Source organism: Heterodontus francisci, chromosome 34 (genome assembly GCF_036365525.1).
Source record: "Heterodontus francisci isolate sHetFra1 chromosome 34, sHetFra1.hap1, whole genome shotgun sequence".
Lineage (NCBI taxonomy): Eukaryota > Metazoa > Chordata > Chondrichthyes > Heterodontiformes > Heterodontidae > Heterodontus > Heterodontus francisci.
Window position 1 is genome coordinate 4,926,419 of NC_090404.1, and position 22,077 is coordinate 4,948,495.

The following is a 22,077-nucleotide window of genomic DNA, read 5'->3' on the forward strand; positions in this document are numbered from 1 at the left end:
CGGAGGTTGAAGGGGGACCTGATTGAGGTGTACAAAATCATGAGAGGTATAGACAGGGTGGATAGCAAGAAGCTTTTTCCCAGAGTGGGGGATTCAATTACTAGGGGTCACGAGTTCAAAGTGAGAGGGGAAAAGTATAGGGGGGATATGCGTGGAAAGTTCTTTACGCAGAGGGTGGTGGGTGCCTGGAACGCGTTGCCAGCGGAGGTGGTAGACGCAGGCACAATAGCATCTTTTAAGATGTATCTAGACAGATACATGAATGGGCAGGAAGCAAAGAGATACAGACCCTTAGAAAATAGGCGACATGTTTAGATAGAGGATCTGGATCGGCGCAGGCTTGGAGGGCCGAAGGGCCTGTTCCTGTGCTGTAATTTTCTTTGTTCTTTGTAATACACAGAATAGATACATTTCAACGAGAAAGAAAAATTCCAAGGGTGGAACCTGCCATTCATGGTTAACTAAGACAGTTAAAGATAGTATCAAACTTAAAGAAGGAGCCTATAATCGCACAAAGATGGGAGGTAGGTCAGAAGATTGGACAGAATTTAAAAAACAGCAAAGAATGACTAAAAGATTGATGAGGAAGGTAAAATTAGAGTAGGAGAGAAAGCCAGCTAGAAATATAAAGACAGTAAGAGTTTCTATAGATTTTTGAAAAGAAGAGTTAACAAAGTGAGCGTTGGTCCAATAGAAAGTGAGTCTGGGGAATTAATAATGGATAATAAGGAGATGGCAGATGAACTGAACAGATAGTTTGCATTGGTCTTCACCATTGAGGATACAAGTAACATTCCAGTATTAGCTGTAAGTCAAGAAATGGAAGGGAGGGAGGAACTCAAGAAAATTACAATCACCAGGGAAGTAGGACTGAACAAATTGTTGGAGCTGCGGGCTGACAAGTCCCCGGGTCCTGATGGACTTCATCCTAGGATGTTAAAAGAAGTGGCTAGTGAGATAGTTGATGCGTTTGTTTTAATTTTCCAAGATTTCCTTGATACAGGGAAGGTTCAGTTAGATTGGAAAATAGAGAATGTAACTCCTTTATTCAAAAAGGGAGGGAAACAGGAAACTACAGGCCAGTTAGCTTAACATCTGTCTTAGGGAAAATGTTAGAAGCTATTATGAAAGACGGTATAGCAGGGCATTTAGAAAAATTCAAGTTAATCGGGCGGAGTCAACATGGTCTTGTGAAAGGGAAATCATGTTTAACCTTTATTGGAGTTCTTTGAGGGAGTTACTGTGCTGTGGATAAAGGGGAACCGGTGGATGTATTGTACTTAGATTTCCAAAAGGCATTTGATAAGGTGCCACATCAAAGGTTATTGCAGAAAATAAAAGCTTGTGGTGTAGGGGATAACATATTGGCATGAATAGAAGATTGGCTAGCTAACAGGAAACAGTCGGCATAAATGGGTCATTTTCTGATTGGGAAGATGTAACGAGTGGTGTGCCACAGGGATCTGTGCTGGAGCCTCAACTTTTTACAATTTATATAAATGACTTCGATGAAGGGACCGAAGGTATGGTTGCTAAATTAGCTGAAAACACAAAGAAAGGTCAGAAAGTTACTTGTGAAGAGGACATAAGGGGGCTACAAAGGGATATAGATAGGTTAGGTGAGTGGGCAAAGACTTGGCAAATGGAGTATAGTGTGGGAAAGTGGGAAATTGTCCACTTTGGCAGGAAGAATAATCAAGAAGCATATTATCTAAATGGTGAGAGATTGCAGAGCTCTGAGATGTAGAGGCATCTGGGTGTCCTAGTGCATGAATCGCAAAAGGTTAGTATACAGGTACAGCAAGTAATTAGGAAAGCTGATGGAATGTTATCGTTTATTGCGAGGGGAATTGAATACAAAAGTAGGGAGGTTATGCTTCAGCTATACAGGGCATTGGTGAGACCATATCTAGAGTACTATGTACAGTACTGGTCTCTTTATTTAAGGAAGATGTAAATGCTTTGGAGCCAGTACAGAAAAGGTTTAATAGACTAAGAGTAATGGGCAGGCTGTCTTATGAGGAAAGGTTGGACAGGCTAGGCTTGTATCTGCTGAAATTTGGAAGAGTAAGAGGCGACCTGATTGAAACATATAAGATTATGAGGGGGTCTTGACAGGGTGGATGTGGAAATGAAGTTTCCCCTTGTGGGGGAATATAGAACTGGGGGTCACTGTTTAAAAAAATAAGTGCTTGCCCATTTAAGACCGAGATGAGGACAAACTTTTTCTCTGAGGGTTGTGGGTCTTTGGAACTCTCTTCCTCAAAAGGCGGTGGGAGCAGAGTCTTTGAATATTTTTAAGGCAGCGATCGATAGATTCTTGATAAGCAAGTGGGTGGAAGGTTGTCGAGAATAGGTGAAAATGTGGAGTAATCAGTTCAGCCATGAACTTATTGAATGGTGGAGCAGGCTCGAAGGGCTGAGTGGCCTACTCCTGCTCTTAATTCGTATGTGCGAGTACTGGAGACGCTTTTGCAACGGGTGAGAGTTGGCGGAGCGCAGGGGAGGAATGGAGCCTGCAGGTGGGCGGGGAGGGTTCAGAAAACCCTGAATAAGAACCTCCAGGTCCCGCGTTTGCAACTTCAGGCTTTTTCCCAGGAACAGGCTCTGGTAAAGGGCCGCCTTTTGGTTGAGTGGGGAGCAGAAAGGATACCGCTCACGCAGGTGCAATTTTCCCAGAGCCCATTCACTGTTGCCGGGACTGTTTTGCGGAGGCGCAGATGGTCTGCGTGTGCGTGGTGGCATCTTCACGCTGCGGCAATTGCTTGGTGACGTCCTCCCACTCACCGGGTATTTCCTCAGTGGCAGTATTTTTGAAAGTCTGTGTTTGCTGACAATGCAATCACGACGTGGTGCTGTACTAGCATATGCGCCATTGCTGCCTGTTCCACTGGAACATCACTGTCTGCGACTTTGAGGCAGCTGCCAGGATCAAAGATGGCGCTGCTCAATTTATCACAGAAAAACAACTTCAACCCATGGCAGCACACAGCGGACATGTTTGATACTTGGAGAAAGTTATGAGGTTAAAGTCTCATCACCTCTGACAGTGCTGCACACCCTCCGTAATTCAGTCAGGTTTCAGTGTCATCCCTAAAATAAAAGCAAAATACTGCAGATGCTGGAAATACTCAGTAGGTCTGGCAGCATCTGTGACAAAAGAAGCAAAGTTAACGTTTCAGGTCAGTGACCTTTCATCAGAACTGCGAGTACCGGACAGCGGGAGGGGGGAGTGAGAGTGTTTTCCTGTGCATGTGCCAGTTAGTCCTGGCAAGGCAAGACGTGGGCTGTGCATGCGCAGCATCTCAGAGCAGGAGACTGTTTGCGCATGTGAGCAGCTTGGAGCACTCTGATGATGTCAGCGGGCTGCTGTGTTGTCAGGAGTCACTTTGTTTTTGAAACACCTGACCTCAGGGCTTCTGATATCTTTCCAGCTGCAGGAGGTTTTAAATTTGAAAACCGTGAAGTAGTTTAGAGGTGAGGAATTTTGAACATTTATCTCCAATTTAGAACTTTTAGTGCTATGCTGTGTTATCTGTGAGGGGTTCCACCGTTCTGGGGCTGATGTGTTCCTTTGCTGTGGATCTAAGTCCATGTCCATCCATCGCTGTGTTTCACCTCTGCCCTCCCTAATTGCCTCTCTGCCATTGTCTAACTTCCTCTTCCACTAATAATGGCTTTATTTTAGAGGTGTTTGATATTTTACTGTTACTTCCCCCGAGCATGCGCTGCAGGATTACCAGCTTTATCTTCCCACATCTTTCATGGTCAGGAATTGTTTTTCCTGCTCTATAGTCAATTTCTCTTCCACTTCTGAGCTTGTATTGACCATCAAATTCTGCACCATTTTTATTCCCTGTAATTAATTCTGCACACCCTGAAATACTAACTCTGTTTCTTTCTCCACAGATGCTGCCTGACTTGCTGAGTATTTCCATCACTTTCTCTCTTTACTTCATATTTCCAGCATCTGCAGTATTTTGCTTTTGTTTTATTGCAGGCGTTGCTCACTGAACCGAGTCCAGTGATGCAGACGGACCAGTTGAGAGCTGATTTATATCAGGGTGGGTGTTGGATGTAGGTTTTTTTTGCTGCATCACTTTGAGCTGGAGAGGAGATGGAGGAGAAGCTGCTGGATTTAATCGCAAGTACTTGTGAGCCCAGTCGGGCCCAACAATTTCCATTGTTGGACTTTCTTAGATTAGAGATACAGCGCTGAAACAGGCCCTTCGGCCCACCGAGTCTGTGCCGAACATCAGCCACCCATTTATACTAATCCTACACTAATCCCATATTCCTACCAAACATCCCCACCTGTTCCTATATTTCCCTACCACCTACCTATACTAGTGACAATTTATAATGGCCAATTTACCTACCAACCTGCAAGTCTTTTGGCTTGTGGGAGGAAACCGGAGCACCCGGAGAAAACCCACGCAGACACAGGGAGAACTTGCAAACTCCACACAGGCAGTACCAGGAAGGGTGGTCGATTCTGGGGGAGATTAGGTTGCTAAAGAAACATTGTCTGTACAATGATTTCGGAACAAATATTTCTGTAGAGGCTTTTAATCCATTTTACAGATACAGATTTTTTCACTTCATTCTCAGGAAATGGGTGTCACTAACCAGACCAGTATATATTGTGAATTACCGGTTGCCCGTCAAGAAGCTGATGATGGGCCGCTTTCTTGACCCGTTCTAGTTCATGTGGTGAAGATGCTCCCACAATGCTGTTAGGTAAGGAGTTTCAGGATTTTTACTCAGTGATGATGAAGGGATGACGATAAAGGTCCAAATCAACAACAACAACTTGTATTTATGTAGTACCTTTAACATCATAAAACGTTCCAAGACATTTCACAGAAGCGTTATAAAACAAAATTTGACACAAAGCCACAGAACGAACAAGTAGAGCAGATGACCAAAAGCTTTGTTGAAGAGGTAGGTTTAAAGTAGCATCTTTAAGGAGTAAAAAGAGATAGAGAGGCGGTGAGGTTTAGAGATGGAAGCAGCAGAGGCAGTTTTACATTGGTTTAGTGGAACTTCCTGGCCTTTGTACACAACGTCACTAATTATAAAGTCCAGATTCCATTTATACTTTATTAACTGATTTGGTAACCTGTCCTGCCACCCTCAAAGATTTGTGCACAAATAACCAGGCCAGATACAATATGTTACGAGGGGAGGTGAAGAGGAAAATAAGACTGGCAAAGAGAGACTGGCAGTCGACATAAAAAGGAATCCAAAGATCTTCTGCCGGCACGTAAACAGTAAGCAAGTAGTAAATGGAGGAGTAGGGACCATTAGGGACAGAGAGAGTAATCTCGGAACATAGGGACAGGAGTAGGCTATTCAGCCCATCAAGCCTGCCCAGCTATTCCGTATGATCGTGGCTGATCATCCACTTCAATGCTTTTTCCCCGGACTATCCTCGTATCCCTTTATGTTATTGGTATTTAGAAATCTGTCAATCTTTACAGTCAATGACTGAGCTTCCACAGCCCTCTGGGGTAGAGAATTTCAAAGATTCACAACCCTCTGAGTAAAGAAATTTCTCCTTATCTCTGTCCAAAGTGGTTTCCCCCTTATTTTGAAATTGTGTCCCCTAGTTCTAGACTCCCCAACCAGGGGAAATGTCTTGGCTCCATCTACCGTGTCTATCTAAGTATTTTGTAGGTTTCAATGAGATCACCTCTCATTCTTCAAAACTCTAGAGAATACAGACCCAGTTTCCCCAATCTCTCTTCATAGGACAGTCCCGCCATCCCGGGAACAAGTCTGGTGAACCTTCATTGCGCTCCCTCTATGGCAATAATATCCTTCCGCAGGTAAGGGGACTAAAAGTGCACACAGTTCTCCAAGTGTGGTGTAACCAAGGTTCTATACAATTGAAGTAAGACTTCACTACTCCTGTACTCAAATCCTGTTGTGATAAAGGCTGACATGCCATTAATTGCTTGCTGCATCTACTGTGTTACGACCAGGTGAGAAAGGTGTTTAGGGGTCTGTTGTCTTCACCTCATCTTATTGTCACAGCGTATTATTTTTAAACACACTATGTTTTGAGCTCCCCCTTTGTGAATCTTTGTTCACAGCTTTCGAATTATAAGGCAAAGAAATGACCATAAACAGGCTTTCTTCAGTTTAAAGGAGAAAAGTGACATTTATTAAACCTTTAAACTTAAACTCTAATATGGTTAATGCCTACGGATATACGACACGCCCACGCTAGCCTGCACACGTGATACACATGTGCAAATAGGGACAGAAAGGAGCAGAAGAAAAATAAAATGAAGAGGTTTGAGGCAGTCTCAAAAAGGGGTGGGGGGGGTTTCTTGTTACTGTTTTTGTGTTTCCAGCTCGCCATACAGTCCTTGATTGTAGACAGCTCTTACTTTCTGTTGGGGCCCAGTATTATTCTTAAACCTTATTCACTGGAGGACACTTTTCTTTCTTGGGGTTCATATGTTTTCAATGGTTTCCGAAGCTGGTGAGAGTGAGATGAGAGCAGACAGGAGAGAGGTCTTCTCAGTCCAGGAGAAAAGTGCTTTCTGAGTTCAAAATTCTGTTGGAAGCTCAAATTCAAAGAACTCCAACAGTCAGTCAGTCATGTGACTTAAACTGGTCTGACCACTTCTGTGTATTGGGGAAGCAAGAGACTGGGTCCCTTTGTTCCAACACTGTCTGTTACTATGCAAATGTCTTTCCAGTCAGGGGCTTGCAGTTTTACGTTTTAATGTTCATGTGGCGAAATCATGTGTGCCTCAGTCCTGGCAGGTGGGGGGTTTGCCTGGCAAGTGACTTATTGACAAGGACACCCAGGTCCCTTTTGTACATCTACACTTTCTAATTTCTTACTATTTAATAAATACTCTGTCCATCTGTTCCTCCTACCAAAGTGGATAACCTCACATTTTTCCACATTATATTCCATCTGCCATGTTCTTGCCCACTCACTAAGTCTGTCCATATGCTTAGAGGCACAGGGCCATGCTAATATACTTAATGAGTACTTTCTATCGGCACTTACTGAAGAAGAGGCTGTGAGATAAAATATCAGTAGAAGCAGAGATGTAGAGGTAATGAATGGGGTGAAAATTGATAGGCAGGATGTACTGGAAAGGCTGGCTACACTTAGTGGATAAGTCGCCTGGTCCAAATGGTTTGCATCCCAGGTTGCTCAAGGAAGTGTGAGTGGAGATTGTGGAAGAATGACATAATCTTCCAATCTTCTTCAGATATAAGGGAGGTGCCAGAGGAGTGGAAAATGGCAAATGTGACATCCTTGTAGAAGAAAGGGTGGAAGGACATTCCTCGTAACTACAGGCCAGTCAGTTTAACATCAGTAGTGGGTAATGTTTTAGAGACAAGAAGCAGGGAAAAAATAAACTTGCAGAGTTTTAGGTTAATTAAGGATAGCCAGCATGAATTTGTAAAAGGCGGATCACATTTGACTAATCTAATTGAATCTCTTGATGAAGTAACAGAGAAAGTTGATGAAGGGAATGCAGTGAATGTTGCTTATATGGATTTTCAGAAAGGATCTGACAAAGTACGAAATAAAAAGCTGGTTAACAAAATTGAGGCTCATGGAATAAGAGGCTCCGTGTCAGTTTGGATTTTAAAAAATGGTTTAAGGACAAACGGCAAGTTGTGGTAAATAGCTGTTTTTTGGACTGGAGAATGGTAGCCAGTTGTGTTGCCCAAGGGTCAATGCTAGACCACTGTTTTTTTTTCACACATAAATAAATGACTTGGACATTGGAATACAGAGTAAAATTTCAAAATTTACAGGTGATAAACTTGGAGGTTTGGCAAACTGAGGATGATACCAGTTGACTACAACAGGACACAAATAGGCTAGCAGAATGAGCAGACAAGTGGCAGATGGCATTTCATACAGAGAAGTGTGAGGTGATGCACTTTGGCAGAAGGAATTGGGAAAGGTCATATATACTCAATAGAAGGGTTCTAATGAGTGTACAGGGACAGAGGGACCTGTGGGTTCATATGCATAGATCTTTGAGGCTACATATTAAGAGAGTATTTAGCAAAGCATATGGGATCTTGGGCTTCAGTTCTGCTCAAACTTTATAAAGCTCTGGTTTGACCCCAACTGGAGTATTGCATCCAGTCCTGGTCACATTTTAGGAAGAATGTGAAGGTCTTTAGGGGGTGTAGAGGAGCTTTTTTTTTAATTATTCGTTTTTATGGGATGTGGGGCATCGCTGGCAATGCCATCATTTGCCCATCCCTAACTGCCCTTGAGAAGGTGGTCTTGAACTGTTGCAGTCCATCTGGTGCACCCACAGTGCTGTTATAGAGTTAGTTCCAGAATTTTGTTCCAGTGACAGTAAAAGAACAGCAATTTCCAAGTCAGGATGGTGTGTGGCTTGGAAGGGATCTTGCAGATGGTGGTGTTCCATGCATCTGCTGCCCTTGTCCTTCGAGGTGGAAGAGGTCACTGGTTTAGGAGGTGTGGTGAGTTGCTGCAGTGTATCTTGTAGATGGTACACGCTGTAGCCACTGTGCGTCAGTGCCGGAGGGAGTGAATGTTTAAGTTGGTGGATGGGGTGTCAATCAAGCAGGCTGCTTTGTCCTGGATGGTGTCAAGCTCCCTGAGTGTTGTTGGAGCTGCACTCTTCCAGGCAAGTGGAGAGTATTCCATCACACTTCTGAAGGAGGGAGACCGTGTTGTTGTGGTAATGTTTCTGGACTAGTAATCTAGAGGCCCAGGATAATGCCCTGAGGACACGGGTTAAAAGGGATAAATGGGATTTTTTTTTCAGGTTGGCAAGCTGTAACCAGCAGAGTGCCACAGTGATCAGTGCTGGGGCCTCAACTATTTGCAATCTATATCAATGACTTGAATGAAAGGACCGAGTGTATGGTAGCATAATTTGCCAATGACACCAAGATAGGAAAGAAAGTAAGTTGTCAAGAGGAGGTAAAGAGTCTACAAAGGGATATAGGTAGGTTAAGTGAGTGGGCAGAAATTTTGGCAGCTGGATTATAATGTGGGGAAATGTGAACTTTGGCAGGAAGAATAGAATGGACAGAGATTACTGAACTCTGTGTACAGAGGGATCCGGGTGGCCTGGTACATGAATCACAAAATGTTAGTACGCAGGTACAGCAAGTGGTTAGGAAGGTAAATGGAATGTTGGGGTTTATTGCAAGGGGAACGGGATCTAAAAGTAGGGAAGTTGTACTGTAGCTTGGTGAGAACACATCTGGAGTACTGTGTTCAGTTTTGGTCTCCTTATTTGATAAAGGATATAATTGTTTTAGAAACAGTTCAGAGAAGATTCAGTCGACTCATTCCTGGGATGAAGTGCTTACCTTAAGAAAAGTTGTACAGGTTGGGCAAATACCCATTGAAGTTTAGAAGAATGAGAAGTGATCTTATTGAAGCAAGTACGATCTAGAGGTGCTTGATAGAGTGGATCCTGAGAGGATGTTTGCCCCTTGTGGGGGAGACAAGAACTAGGGGACACAGTTTAAGAATAAGAGGTCTCCTTTTTAAGACACAGCTGAAGATAAATTTTTTCTCTGAGGGTCGTTAGTCTGTGGAATTCTTTTCCCCAAAAAGCAGTGGAGGCTGAGTCACAGAATTTATTCAACATAAGAACTCTGAGCAGGAGTAGGCAATTCAGCCCCTCGAGCCTGCTCCGCCATTCAACACCATCATGACAGATCTTATCTCGGCCTCAACCTCACTTTCCTGCCCGTTCTCCATAACCCTTCAACCCATTACTAATTAAAAATCTGTCTATTTCCACCTTAAATTTACTCAATGTCCCGGCATCCAGGTATCCACCACACTCTGGGGTAGTGAATTCCACAGACTCAGGACCCTTTGAGAGAAGTAATTTCTCCTCATCTCTGTTTTAAATCTGCTACCCTTTATCCTAAAACTATGACCCCTCATTCTAGATTGCCCAACAAGAGGAAACATCCTCTCTACGTCTACTTTGTCAATCCCCTTAATCATCTTATATACCTCAATTAGATCTCCTCTAATTCTTCTAAACTTTAGAAAGTAAAGGCCTAAACTGCTCAATTTCTGTCAAGACAAACCCCTTATCTCTGGAATCAATCTAGTGAACCTCCTCTGAACTGCCTCCAATGCAACTACATCCCTCCTCAAGTAAGGGGACCAAAACTGTACGCAGTACTCCAGTGCGGTCTCACTAATGCCTTGTATAGTTGCAGCAACACTTACCTACTTTTATACTCTATGCCTTTAGCAATAAATGCCAGAATTCCATTTGCATTCCTTATTACCTGCTATACCTGCCAACTAGTTTCCTGCGATTCATGCACGAGGACACCCAGATCCCTCTGCATCGAAGCACTCTGAAGTTGCTCTCCATTTAAATAATTTGCCTTTCTATTCTTCCGACCAAAATGGATAACTTCACACTTATCCACATTAAAATCCAACTGCCAAATTTTGGCCCATTCACCTAACCTATCCATATCCATTTGTAAATTTCTTTATTGCAACTTACTATCCCACCTATTTTAGTGTCATCTGCAAATTTGGCTATCGTACCTTCTATCCTTGCATCCAAGTCATTTATATAGATTGTAAATACTTGAGGCCCGAGGACCGAACCCTGTGGCACCCCACTAGTTACATCTTGTCAACCAGAACAAGACCCATTGTTGGTTAGCCAATCCTCTATCCAAGCTAATAAATTGCTCCAACCCCATGTGATCTTACCTTGTGTATTAACCTTTTGTGCGGCACTTATCAAATGCCTTCTGGAAGTCCAGATATACTAAATCTACAGGATCCCCATTATCCACTTTGCTTGTTACATCTTCGAAGAACTCCAGCAAATTAGTCAAACACGATTTACCCTTCATAAAACCATGCTGACTCTGATGGATTGAGTTTTGACTTTCGAAATGTCCTGTTATTACTTCCTTAATAATGGATTCTAACAATTTCCCAACGACAGATGTTAAACTAACTGGTCTATAGTTTCCTACTTTCTGCCTCCCCTTTGCAGCCTTGTGGTTGATTGTGGGCAAGAAAACTGTAGACTGCAGGAAGATGTCAATGGACAAAGTGACTTCTGACAACGCAGACCATGCACAGTGTGATTGTGGAGGTCATCAGTGCGTGCAAACATTTGCCAGCCTGCCAGTATGAATGTGCGCATGATGTCACTGTACAATGATGTTCTCACCCCTCAATAGCCATCTCCATTCACCCAAACAGTACCCTGCTCCTCCCACTGTCCCTGCTTCAATTGTCGCTTCACCCCACTCGATCTCCGCTAAGTCACTGCCTTCCCTCAGGCGCTCGTTCCGACCTCGATGCTTTCTCCACACCCGCCCTCATCGGCCACTCCCCCAGCTGCTCACTCCAGTCCTCACCACTGCGATGATTGGATTTCCTTTGCTATGCATTGGAGAAGAAACATAGATCTGGCTAATATTTTCTCTGCCAACTTGAGGAATGGAATGGACATCAACCCTTGGCATCAAAAAGGAGAATTTATTCTCCATTGAAGCCCACTGTACAATTGCTTCTCCATTATAGTTAATGTCTCCACTGCCCCACATTGTGTGGTGGATATTAAAGTCTCCGAGATGGATTGATGGATGTCGACGAGGAGGGAACAGTGGGTCACGTCACTGTACGAGTGGTGGTTTGTAAACATTGGAGATTGTTCACTCTCCTACGTGTATTGTTGTGGTGAAAACCCCAGCAATACTGGGTCTGCTTCAGTTCAGTGCAGCCTTTGATGCTTGGTTTGATTTAACAGATCTGGTCTATTGGGAGGGTCATTGCAACCAATTAGATGAAAACCTGTAATATGTCCTCTTGTGTCGAACTAGTGGATGTGTTCGATGTGTGTTTCTTGAAGAACCAGGACATCAACCCTGAGCTTCTGGAGTAAACAACAACAACTGATATTTATATAGCGCCTTTAACAGAACAAAACATCCCAAGGTGCTTCACAGGAGCATTATAAATAAACTCTGACACAGATCCACATAAGGAGATATTAGGTCAGATGACCAAAAGCTTTTAATGAGTGTCATAAAGGAGGAAAGTGAGGTAGCGAGGTGGAGAGGTGTTGGCAGGGTAACCTTTGGAGATATTGACATTTTGTGTGAGAGATGCCTTCGATGCTAAGTTGACAGATTCAGGTGGTTGGCCCTACATTTAGTTTTTTATGGTCCTGAAGAGGACTCTTTCATTTGCTTGATTTGCTGCTCTCACCAGGAGGTTGATTTAACAAGTTCAGTGTCCTTTCAGATGATGTTAGTTGTGATCTAAGATGACGGAACAGGGTGAGCCGCGAGAACGCTGTCACCATCCACCGGAGAACAGCCTCAGACCCAGTCATGGTGACTGCTGCCACCTTCTCCATCGCTGGAAGATTAAAGCATCTCCATCATGGGACTGCGGAGCTCCTGAACAGACCCTGGAGAACATGGTCAAACATAGTCCTCAGAGGAGATTCACAGGCAGCCTACACCATATCCACACTGTTACACCGGAAGCTTTGGCCTGGATTTCTGACTCAGATATTGATATTTAATGTGGTTTTTTTCCTTCTACTGTATTTTTTTTTAATTTCCAAAATATACTTTATTCAGATTCCCTCCCCAAACCCCATTTTGGAAAGCACGTCCATCATGTAGGTGTGCGATATCCCGTCAAAAGCCTTCTCCTGGTCCAGCCTGATGAGGCAGGTGTCCACCCTCCTGTCCCTTACATAGTCCCGTATCCCTGAGTAGCGCGAGACTATCGGAGATCTTCCTGCTGGGTGCAGTACAGGTCTGATCAGGGTGGATCACCAACTCCAGAGCAGACTTGATTCGACTGGCTATGACTTTGGACAGAATCTTGTAGTCAACATTAAGCAGTGAGATGGGCCGCCAATTTCTGATTTCTGCCCTCTCCCCCTTCTGCTTGTAAATGAGGGTGATGGTGCCTTTCCTCATGGATTCTGACATGCTACCGGCCAGGAGCATACTCTCGTATACTTCCAGCAGGTCCGGGCCGACCCAGTCCCACAGGGCCGAGTACAACTCGACCAGTAAGCCGTTGCTTCCGGGAGTTTTACTTGTCTCGAAGGACTCTACGGCCTTTGTCAGCTCGTCCAGAGTTAGCGGCTTGTCCAGTCTCTCCCTCGTGCTATCATCTAAGACCTCTGATAGATGATGGGAAGGACTGGGAGGCTCTGCTGTCTGTGGGCTTCGCGTCATACAGCCCAGCATAAAAGGATTTGCTGATCCTTAGTATGTTGGACTGCGAAGACGTTACCGAGCCATCCTCGTCCTTCAGGCTTCTGATCACAGAGCTCTCTCTGTACCTTTTGGAAGAAGTAACGCGAGCACGTCTCATCCCGCTCAATGGAGCGGACTCCGGACCGGAAGATGATCTTGGAGGCCTCCTTGGCAAAGAGCGAGGCCTGCTGGCTCTTCACCTCTTGGAGGTCCTCCTTGACCTCGACCCCCATCGACTGCAGCCGGAGCAGATTTTGCATACTTTTTTGGAGTCGGGACATTTCCCTCCCTCTCTCTCTCTCGCCATCTGAACACCTTTGTGGGTAAAGAACCTCTTGATGTTCTCCTTAATCGCTTCCCACCTGTGAACTGGAGACTCAAAGAGGGGTTTCACGGCCCTCCAACCTTTGTAATCCCTTTTGAGTTCCTCAACGTTCTCTGGGGTCAGCAGTGTAACATTGAGCTTCCACGTCCCTCTGCCAACCCGCTGGTCGTCCTGTAAGTGACAGTCGGCCAGTAAGCGGCAGTGGTCGGAGAAGAACACCGGCTTGACGTCGGTGGATCCGACCGTGACAGCACGGGACACAAACAGGAAGTCAATCCTGGAACGGACAGACCCGTCCAATCTTGACCATGTGTATCTGCGCTGCGCTCCGTCTGCAGGTTTGCTGAAGCCGTCGTGCAGTTTGGCATCTTTAACTGTTTCTATTAGGAATCTGGACGTAGCGTCCAGTTTGCTGTCGTCTCTGCCAGATCATCCAGCCGCATCGATGATGCAGTTGAAGTCACCGCCTAGGATGACCGGCCTGGACATCGCCAGCAGCAGTGGGAGCTGCTGGAAGACGGTCAGCGACTCGCTGCATTGTACCGGGGCGTACACATTGATCAACCGGAGAGGAGCGTTGTTGTACATTACGTCTGCTACGAGGAGGCGACCGCCCACCACCTCCTTAACTTCGGAGATGTTGAAGTTACCTCCCCACGGCAGAATACCCAGGCCGGAGGAACGGCAATCATTACCCCCTGACCAGATCGATGGCCCGTGGGACCACCCTCGCGACCACTGCCTGTAGGTGCTGAGGTGTGGTATTCCACACTCCTGCAGAAACAGTAGGTCGGCTTTGACCTTGGCAAGGTAATCCAAGGTTGAAACACATCGTGTAGTGGATTTAATGCTACGCACATTAATGGAAGCAATCCTTACACCCATTTTTTTAAAGTTAGTTGTTGCTTCCCATACCATTTGTCCTTGCTAGTCCCAGTCCTTCGGGATGTTCCTGCATACCCATAGTGTGCGCAAGCTGTTTCACATTCGTTGGGCTCAGAAACCCCTCCTGATTTTTCATGCAGGGTTTGTTCCGCTGGGGTGACATCGGGGGAGTCTTGTAGGCAGCAAGGATTGGGTTGTCCTCTGCTGCTTCCCTCTGTTCCTCCTCGAAAACATCACTGCTCCCGGCTTCCCGGAACTGAGGTGCGCCAGACGTGTCTTTGCTCTCGGTGTCCCGGAGCTGAGACTCGTTGGCCACGTCGTTACGTGTGGCGCTTTGGGGTTGGGGCACGCCGGGCCCATCACAGCTTCCAGTACCCAGGGGCTGGGATGCTTTATCTTCCATCTCCTTCGAGTTTTGCCACCTCTTTTGAAGGGGCTGTCGTTCCAGTGTTCCCCCGTCCAGTGAAGAGGAGCTGTTGCAGTCTGATTCAGAAGGTAGCCTCCTCTTGCCACTGGTTTGGGTGGTGGCCTGTTCCGCTTTGGGATGTTTTTTCTTTGTGGTTTTCCTCTGGACCACTTGCCACTGACCTGTTTGTCCATCTGCTGCTTCCTCCTCCATTGATTCTTTCTGTGGAGGAGGGGTTTCCGGGTGCAGGGTAGGTGCTGGGTCGTTGGTTTCCGCTGCCTCCCCTTTCTTCTCAGGTAGAAGTTCCTCACTGCGGAGAGGGTTGCTTGTCTCCTTTGCAGCACCAGACGCCTTCGTCGAACCTTCTCCCGGCCTTTCCTTGGACCTTGCCGCCTGAGCATAACTGAGGCAGCGTTTGGGGCAGGTTTTGTAGAGGTGGCCTGCCGCACCGCACAAGTTGCAACACTTAGTCTGCCTTCCTCCTTGCAGTTCTTGCAAACAACTGTGCTGTAGTTGGCTGCCGCGTGACCAGATTTGCCACAGGTGCGGCAAACTCTGGGCTGCCCAGCGTAGACCAAGAAGCCTCGACTTCCCCCGATAGCGAAGCTGGAGGGAGGGTGGATGATGGCTCCACTGGGATCAACCTTCAAGGTCACCTTGACCTGCCGCTTGCTGGTCCAAATCCCAAAGGGGTCCTTGACATCAGTGCTGCTGCTGGCCACCTCGACGTACCTGGCGAGAAAGGTGAGTACATCCACCACCGGAACATGGGGGTTGCAGAGGTGAATCGTCACCACCCGGTCCCGTTGTGACGGAAGCGTGAAGAGCGGCTCCGCTGTGAGGATCGACAGTGGCTCCCGGTCCCCTTTCTCCTTGAACGCCTTCAGGAACTTGATGCATCCCGCCACGTTCCGGAACGTCACGTCAAAGTATCCACTGCTGGGGAAATCCTGCAGGCAGAAGATGTCTGTAGCTTGAAATCCACAGCAATCAATGAGGATTTTCTTGATGAAGAAGGTGCATCTCCTTCCTTGTCCTTCATGACCACCCGAACGGTGTTCCGCACTCCTTGGCCTGAAGCTCGAAGATTGGTTATAGCCATTTTACTCAAAGCCTACCCAGGATCAAAAATCAATGATCATGGTCTCTCCTCTGCCAAGTAAGTACTGATAAGAACAGATACTACACTTGATCTTAGCCAAAAGGCTGAAAGAATAAGAAGAAACCTCAAGCTTGTTTCGTTTGAGTTCACGGCTTGTGGGTGTCATAGACTGAACTGCAGGGTCTCACTTTACACTCATCTGGAGTTCCTTTGAACCACCCCTGTGTAGAACTCTCATGTATAAGATTTGAAATCTGTTATTTTCTGTATCATTTCACTCTTTTCAGGTCTGATTTAGTAAAACACCTCCACACGTACTGTGTATGAGAGCCTTTGAAATGTTCTGATCTTAGTAATTGTTATTGCTAATTTTGATCTTGTTGATTTAATCTCTTGTTACTAACATACCATCCAGTATTTCTTTAATCAAGAGAATTGTTTCAAACTCTTCCTTTATCAGCTCTTTAGCTCCTCCATTGACCCCTATCAATAATCCTTGGTTCGGGTTAGGGTGTTAGGCTTAGTGTTTGGGACTAGTGGTTATTGGTTAGGGTTGGGGTTAGTGGCTGAGATTGGGGTTAGTGGTTATTGGTTAGGAATTCGGGTTAGAGATTATTGGTTGGGTTTGGGTTTAGTGGTTGTAGGTAGTTAATAGGATGTTAGGTTTAGGAATTAGTGATGAGGGTTTGAAACAACTGTAAACACCACCAGTGTCAGTTGACACGGTTTTTTCATTTCACGTTTTTTATGGTCATGCTGATGAGTCACAAAACAACCTCATTAATTTTTCAGTCAAGGAACTTTCTTTCTGGCCCGAGCCCAATTTCTTTCCTTCCTTTCACATCTCTACATTTCCCACAGAAAAAGACATCAGGGACATTATACTTGATGATGCACTGGTTACATCCAATCATAGGCTTTCTGATTCCAGATTTGATACAGTGTGAGTCCTGTCTGGATTTTGTGCCTCTGCGTGAGTCCTGCCTGGATTTTGTGCCTCTGCGTGAGTCCTGCCTGGATTTTGTGCCTCTGCGTGAGTCCTGCCTGGATTTTGTGCCTCTGCGTGAGTCCTGCCTGGATTTGGTGCCTCTGTGTTTGTGCTTGGGATGTGAGCGTTGCTGCCAAGGCCAAAATTTGTTGGACAACCCTAATGATGTCAAAGGCAATCACTGTCACCTCAACTCTGGAATTCAGTTCTTTTGTCATGTTTAGACCAAGGCTGTAAATGAGGTCTGGAGCCAAGTATCCCTTGCGGAAATCAAACTTAGCATCATGAGGAGGCTGTTGTTGAGTAAGTACAGCTTAATAGCACTGTCAACAATGTCTTCCATCACTTTACTGATCGAGAGTAGACTGAAATGGCAATAATTAGCAGGATTGGATTTGTTCTGCTTTTTGTGAACATATACCTGGGTAATTTTCTCGACTGTTGGGTAGATGCCAGTGATATGGTTATACTGGAACTGCTTAGCTAGGGTTGCGGCTAGTTCTGGAGCTCAAGTCCTCAGTACTGTAGCCAGGATGTTGTCAAGTATGTAGCCTTTGCTACATTCAGTGAGTTCAGCTAATTTTTGATATCATGTAGTGTGTATTTCCTCCTGTCTGATATAAACCAACCCCACAGTCACTGACACCAAATACCTCCTGTCTGATATAAACCCAACCCCAGTCACTGACACCAATCTCCTGTCTCGTTTAAATGGGTGAGACAGATATAGGATTGAAGTAAAAGTTTATAATTTTATTCAATACTAATTCCTCATGCGAGTCCTGAATTCAGTAAAGATCACAGACAGCGGTTCTTAAAGTGACACAACAGGCCCGAGAATGCAATCATCTGAATTCCAGAATATTAAACTCCAGCCCAGTTTTCGGAGTTATTAACATCAGCAAAAAATAAAACCAACTGTCAGAATGAACATGTTCATTCTGAACCTAATTAACATCAGCTAAAACAGCAGAATCCAACTGCTGCAGTCACTTGTGAACTCGCTTGTTTTTCTGCAGGTGCGATGACACAATTAATCCCTTCCCACAGACAGAGCACATGAACTTCTCCGCAGAGTGAACTCACAGGTGTGTCAGCAAGCTGGATGATCGAGTGAATCCCTTCCCACACTCGGAGCATGTGACTGTCTTCTCCCCAGTGTGACTACGCTGATGGGCTAGAAGCTGCTTTGTGCTTTTAAAGCATTTCTAACAGAGCATTCAAAAGGCCTCTCCCTAGTATGAACTCACTGGTGTGCCAGAAGCTCAGAAGACTGAATGAATCTCTTCCCACACACTGAGCAGGTGAACGCTCTCTCTCCGGTGTGAACTTGCTGGTGTCTCAGAAAGTTGGCTAATTGAGCGAATCCTTTCCCACAGGCAGAGCAGAAGAACGGCCTTTCCCCAGTGTGAACTCTGCGTTGCATCAAAAGGCTGGATTTCTGAATGAATTCGTCCCCACAAATGGAACAGCTGAATGGTTTCTCCCCAGTGTGGATGTATTTCTAGCTCAGACGGGTAATTGAATCCCTTTCCACAGTGCCCACATTTCCACAGTTTCTCCATGATGCAGGTGCCATTGTGTCTCTCCAGCTTGGATGATCAGTTGAAGCCTCGTCCACACACACAACACGTGTACAGTTTTTCCCCCCTGTAAGTGGTGCAATGTTTTTCAGGCTTTATAACTAGTTAAAACATTCACCTTCCACATTCAAAAACCAATCATATCCAGGTCCTGATTCAGTGCTGTATACAGCACTGAAACAGGCCCCTTCGGCCCACCGAGTCTGTGCCAACCATCAACCACCCATTTATACTAATCCTACATTAATCCCCTATTCCCTACCACATCCCCACAATTCTCCTACCTACACTAGGGGCTATTTACAATGGCCAATTTACCCATCAACCTGCAAGGCTTTGGCTGTGGGAGGAAACCGGATGATGAATCAAGTGGCTCTGTCAGATCTTCTTGTGATGTTTGGTTTGAGTTTCCTGTTTGGAAATCTTCCCTTCTAAGGCCCTTTTAAAGGAGTTTACAAAAGCCATCACTGTCAGTCCAGGATAGAAATTCACAACATTTTCTCCTGCTTCCTAGCCCAGGATGGCCGCGCATGCGCCCTGCTGCACATTGCTCCCTATAAAGATGGCAGCCGTTAACCCAGGCCTGTCACCGGGCAAAGCCCTGCAACTGCCACCCTGCTCAGTGCAAATTCGATAGTTACTTATTCGGAGTTTCAGGCTGACTCTGTAAATCGGATAATGTTCCCAGTTTTATATTGGGGCCTGGGGCGGCACTCGGTGTGTGTGAACCCCGCGTTGCCCAGGTTTTATTAACCTACTCCTTCCAGCCTGCTCCTCCCTGTTCCATTCCATTTCCCATCTCCCAGAAGCACTACAGGGTTCGCCTTGTCCTCACCTTCCACCCCACCAGCCTCCACATTCAACGCATCATTCTCCAACATTTCCCCCACCTCCAGTGTGATGCCACCACCAAACACATCTTCCCCTCCCCTTTCAGCATGCTGGTGGGAACATTCCCTCTGCGACAGCCTGGTCCAAACCTCTATCACATTCCACACCCACTTCCCTTTCAATGCAAGCACAGGAGATGTAACACCTGTCCTTTCACTCCTCCTTTCTCACTGTCCAAGACCCCAAACACGCACTCATTGTGATTCAGCTTGTGTTTGTACTTATACTTGTATTTCTTTCAATTTACTACACTGTATTTACTGCTCACAATGCGATTTCTTCTGCACAGGAGGGACTAAATGCAGATTGGGTGACCGCTTTGTGGGACAGCTCCATTCAGTCCGCAAGCATGACCCTGAGCTTCCAGTCGCCTGTCATCTGAATTCTCTGTTCCACTCCCATTCTGCCCTCGGCCTCCTACACTTCCTAATAAAGCAACAGAAGCTCATCTTTCAATCTGGCACTTCAGTCTTCCAGACTCAACACTGAGTTCAACAGTTTCAGACCATTTCTGTTACACTTCAATGGGGTGTAAACAATAACTGCAGAACTCACCAGCACCTTCAGGAGAGACAGTGAGAAACCCCTGTGGCCAGAGTCTGCAAATCCTCCCCTTCTAAGACCCTGTAAAAGTTTATAAAAGCTATCACTGTAATTACAGGATAGAAATTCTGAACAGACAATTCTAGTTTCTATTAAATGTTTTTTCCTCTCTTCGCCGAAAGTTGTAAATCCCTGTCCCACATACTCTCCTTGCTCCCTGTGCTGAAATCCAAACCTATGGCACCATTTCTTTCCTCCAGTCAGTTTTCTTCCTCCCTCTACTCTGGCTGGGTTCAGTTCTCCAGCCCGTGTGCAGAGTGAGAATCAAATCAACGAGTCAATGATTTTCTCCCCTGGTCACGGGGAGCCTGACGCCCCGCCCACTGTGTCGTCACCAAGATGGTCGCGCCTGCGCTCTGCTCCCTGCTCAAACAAGATGGGGGACAATTCTGGGAAAAGGTCCTGGTGCTGAAAACGCGGAAACCAGAGGTTCTCATTCGGGGCTTGCGGCCTACTCCAGCTGTTTCTGAAGCCTTGCCGTCCATCCACTAGCTCTATTTCTCCCCTGCGCCCCGCCGACACTCTCCCGTTGCAAAACCGTCTCTGCAGAAGTGACACTGCGCATGCTCCAAATACAGGCCAGCACCGCGCCTACGTAATGGTCTGCGTATGGCGCTTGGTTGGTGACGTCATCCCACTCACCATGTAGTTCCTCAGTGGCGGGATTTTTGAAACCTCTGGCTCCAGGGTTTCTGAGATCTTTCCGGCTGCAGCTCCAGCAGGAGGTTTTAAATTTGAAAATAATGAATTCGTTTCAGTGGTGATTATTTTTGAACATTTATCTACAATTTGAACTTTTAGTTGTGTGCTGTGCTATCTTTGGTTCCATGGCTCTGGGGCTGATGTGCTCCTTTGCTGTGGATCTGAATCCATGTCCATCCATTGCTGTTTAACCTCTGCCCTCCCCGATCACCTCCCTGCTATTGTCTAACTTCCTCTCCCTCTAATAATGGCTGTACTTTAGCCGTGTTTGTTATTTTACTGTTACTTCCGCCAACCATGACTAAGTGAGGTTTCTACTGCTGCCCATCGTCCTGACCATGCACTGCTGAATTACCAGCTTTATCTTCCCACAGTAGGGAATTGTTCCTGCCCTATCGTCCATTTCTCTTCCACTTCTGAACTTATATTGACCATCAAATTCTGTACCATTTTTATTCCCCATAATTCATTCTGCACACCCTGAAACATTAACTCTGTCTCTCTCCACATTTGCTGCTTATTTATTTTGTAGCATTTTTCTCTTTATTTCAGATATACAGCATCTACCGTATTTTGTTTTTGTTTTATTTGCAGCTGTTGCTCCCAGAGCCGAGTTTAGAAACACAAACGGACCAATTAGGAACCAGTTTGTATCGAGTGTGTGCCAATCCCTAGCCTCCTGTGCAAGTCTTTTTGTAACATCAGTTTGAGCTGGAATAAGGATGGAGGAGAAGCTGCTGGGTTTAACCCAGAGTACAGTTGGGCTCAAAGATTTGTCAATGTGGGACTGTCAACGGTGGTAGTTCTGATGAAGGGTCACTGACCTGAAACGTTAACTCTACTTCTCTCTCCACAGATGCTGCCAGACCTGCTGAGTATTTCCAGCATTTCTTGTTGTATTTTGCTTTTATTATATTAGATTCTAGGGAGATTAGGTTGCGAAACAGATATTGTCCATACACTGTAAAGATAATTATTTTAGGGACAAATATTTCTGTAGAGGCTTCTAATCCATTTTACATATGCAGATTTTTTTTACTTCATTCTTGGGATATCGACGTCACGATCATTAGATCAAAGGAAGTGGCTTATAAGATTGCCAGAAAAAGTGGTAAGCCCGAGGACTGGGAGTAATTTAGAATCCTGCAAAGGATGACCAAGAAACTGAGGGAAAAGAGAGCAAGAGAGAAACATAAAGGCAAACTGCAAAAGCTTCTTAAGATATGTGAAAAGGAAAGTTTAGCAAGAACAAATGTGGTTCCATTACAGGCAGAGAGAGAAGAATTTATAATGGAGAATAGGGAAATGGTGGAGAAACTAAACCATTACTCA

General features: G+C 45.5%; 1 protein-coding gene and 1 pseudogene across 1 annotated transcript in view; both read right to left on the minus strand.

Annotated features, from left to right (window-relative positions):
• Nucleotides 1-15,963: 15,963 nt before the first annotated feature.
• On the minus strand, nt 15,964-16,094 carry LOC137349449 (U2 spliceosomal RNA; annotated as a pseudogene).
• Nucleotides 16,095-17,742: 1,648 nt separating this feature from the next.
• LOC137348943 (zinc finger protein 436-like) overlaps nt 17,743-22,077 on the minus strand; it is a 36,843-nt gene continuing 32,508 nt past the window's right edge. Inside the window, exon 4 of the mRNA XM_068014177.1 lies at nt 17,743-18,616. Within this exon, the coding sequence (XP_067870278.1) occupies nt 18,471-18,616 (146 nt within the window). The 3' untranslated portion in view covers nt 17,743-18,470. The remainder of the gene's footprint in view (nt 18,617-22,077) is intronic.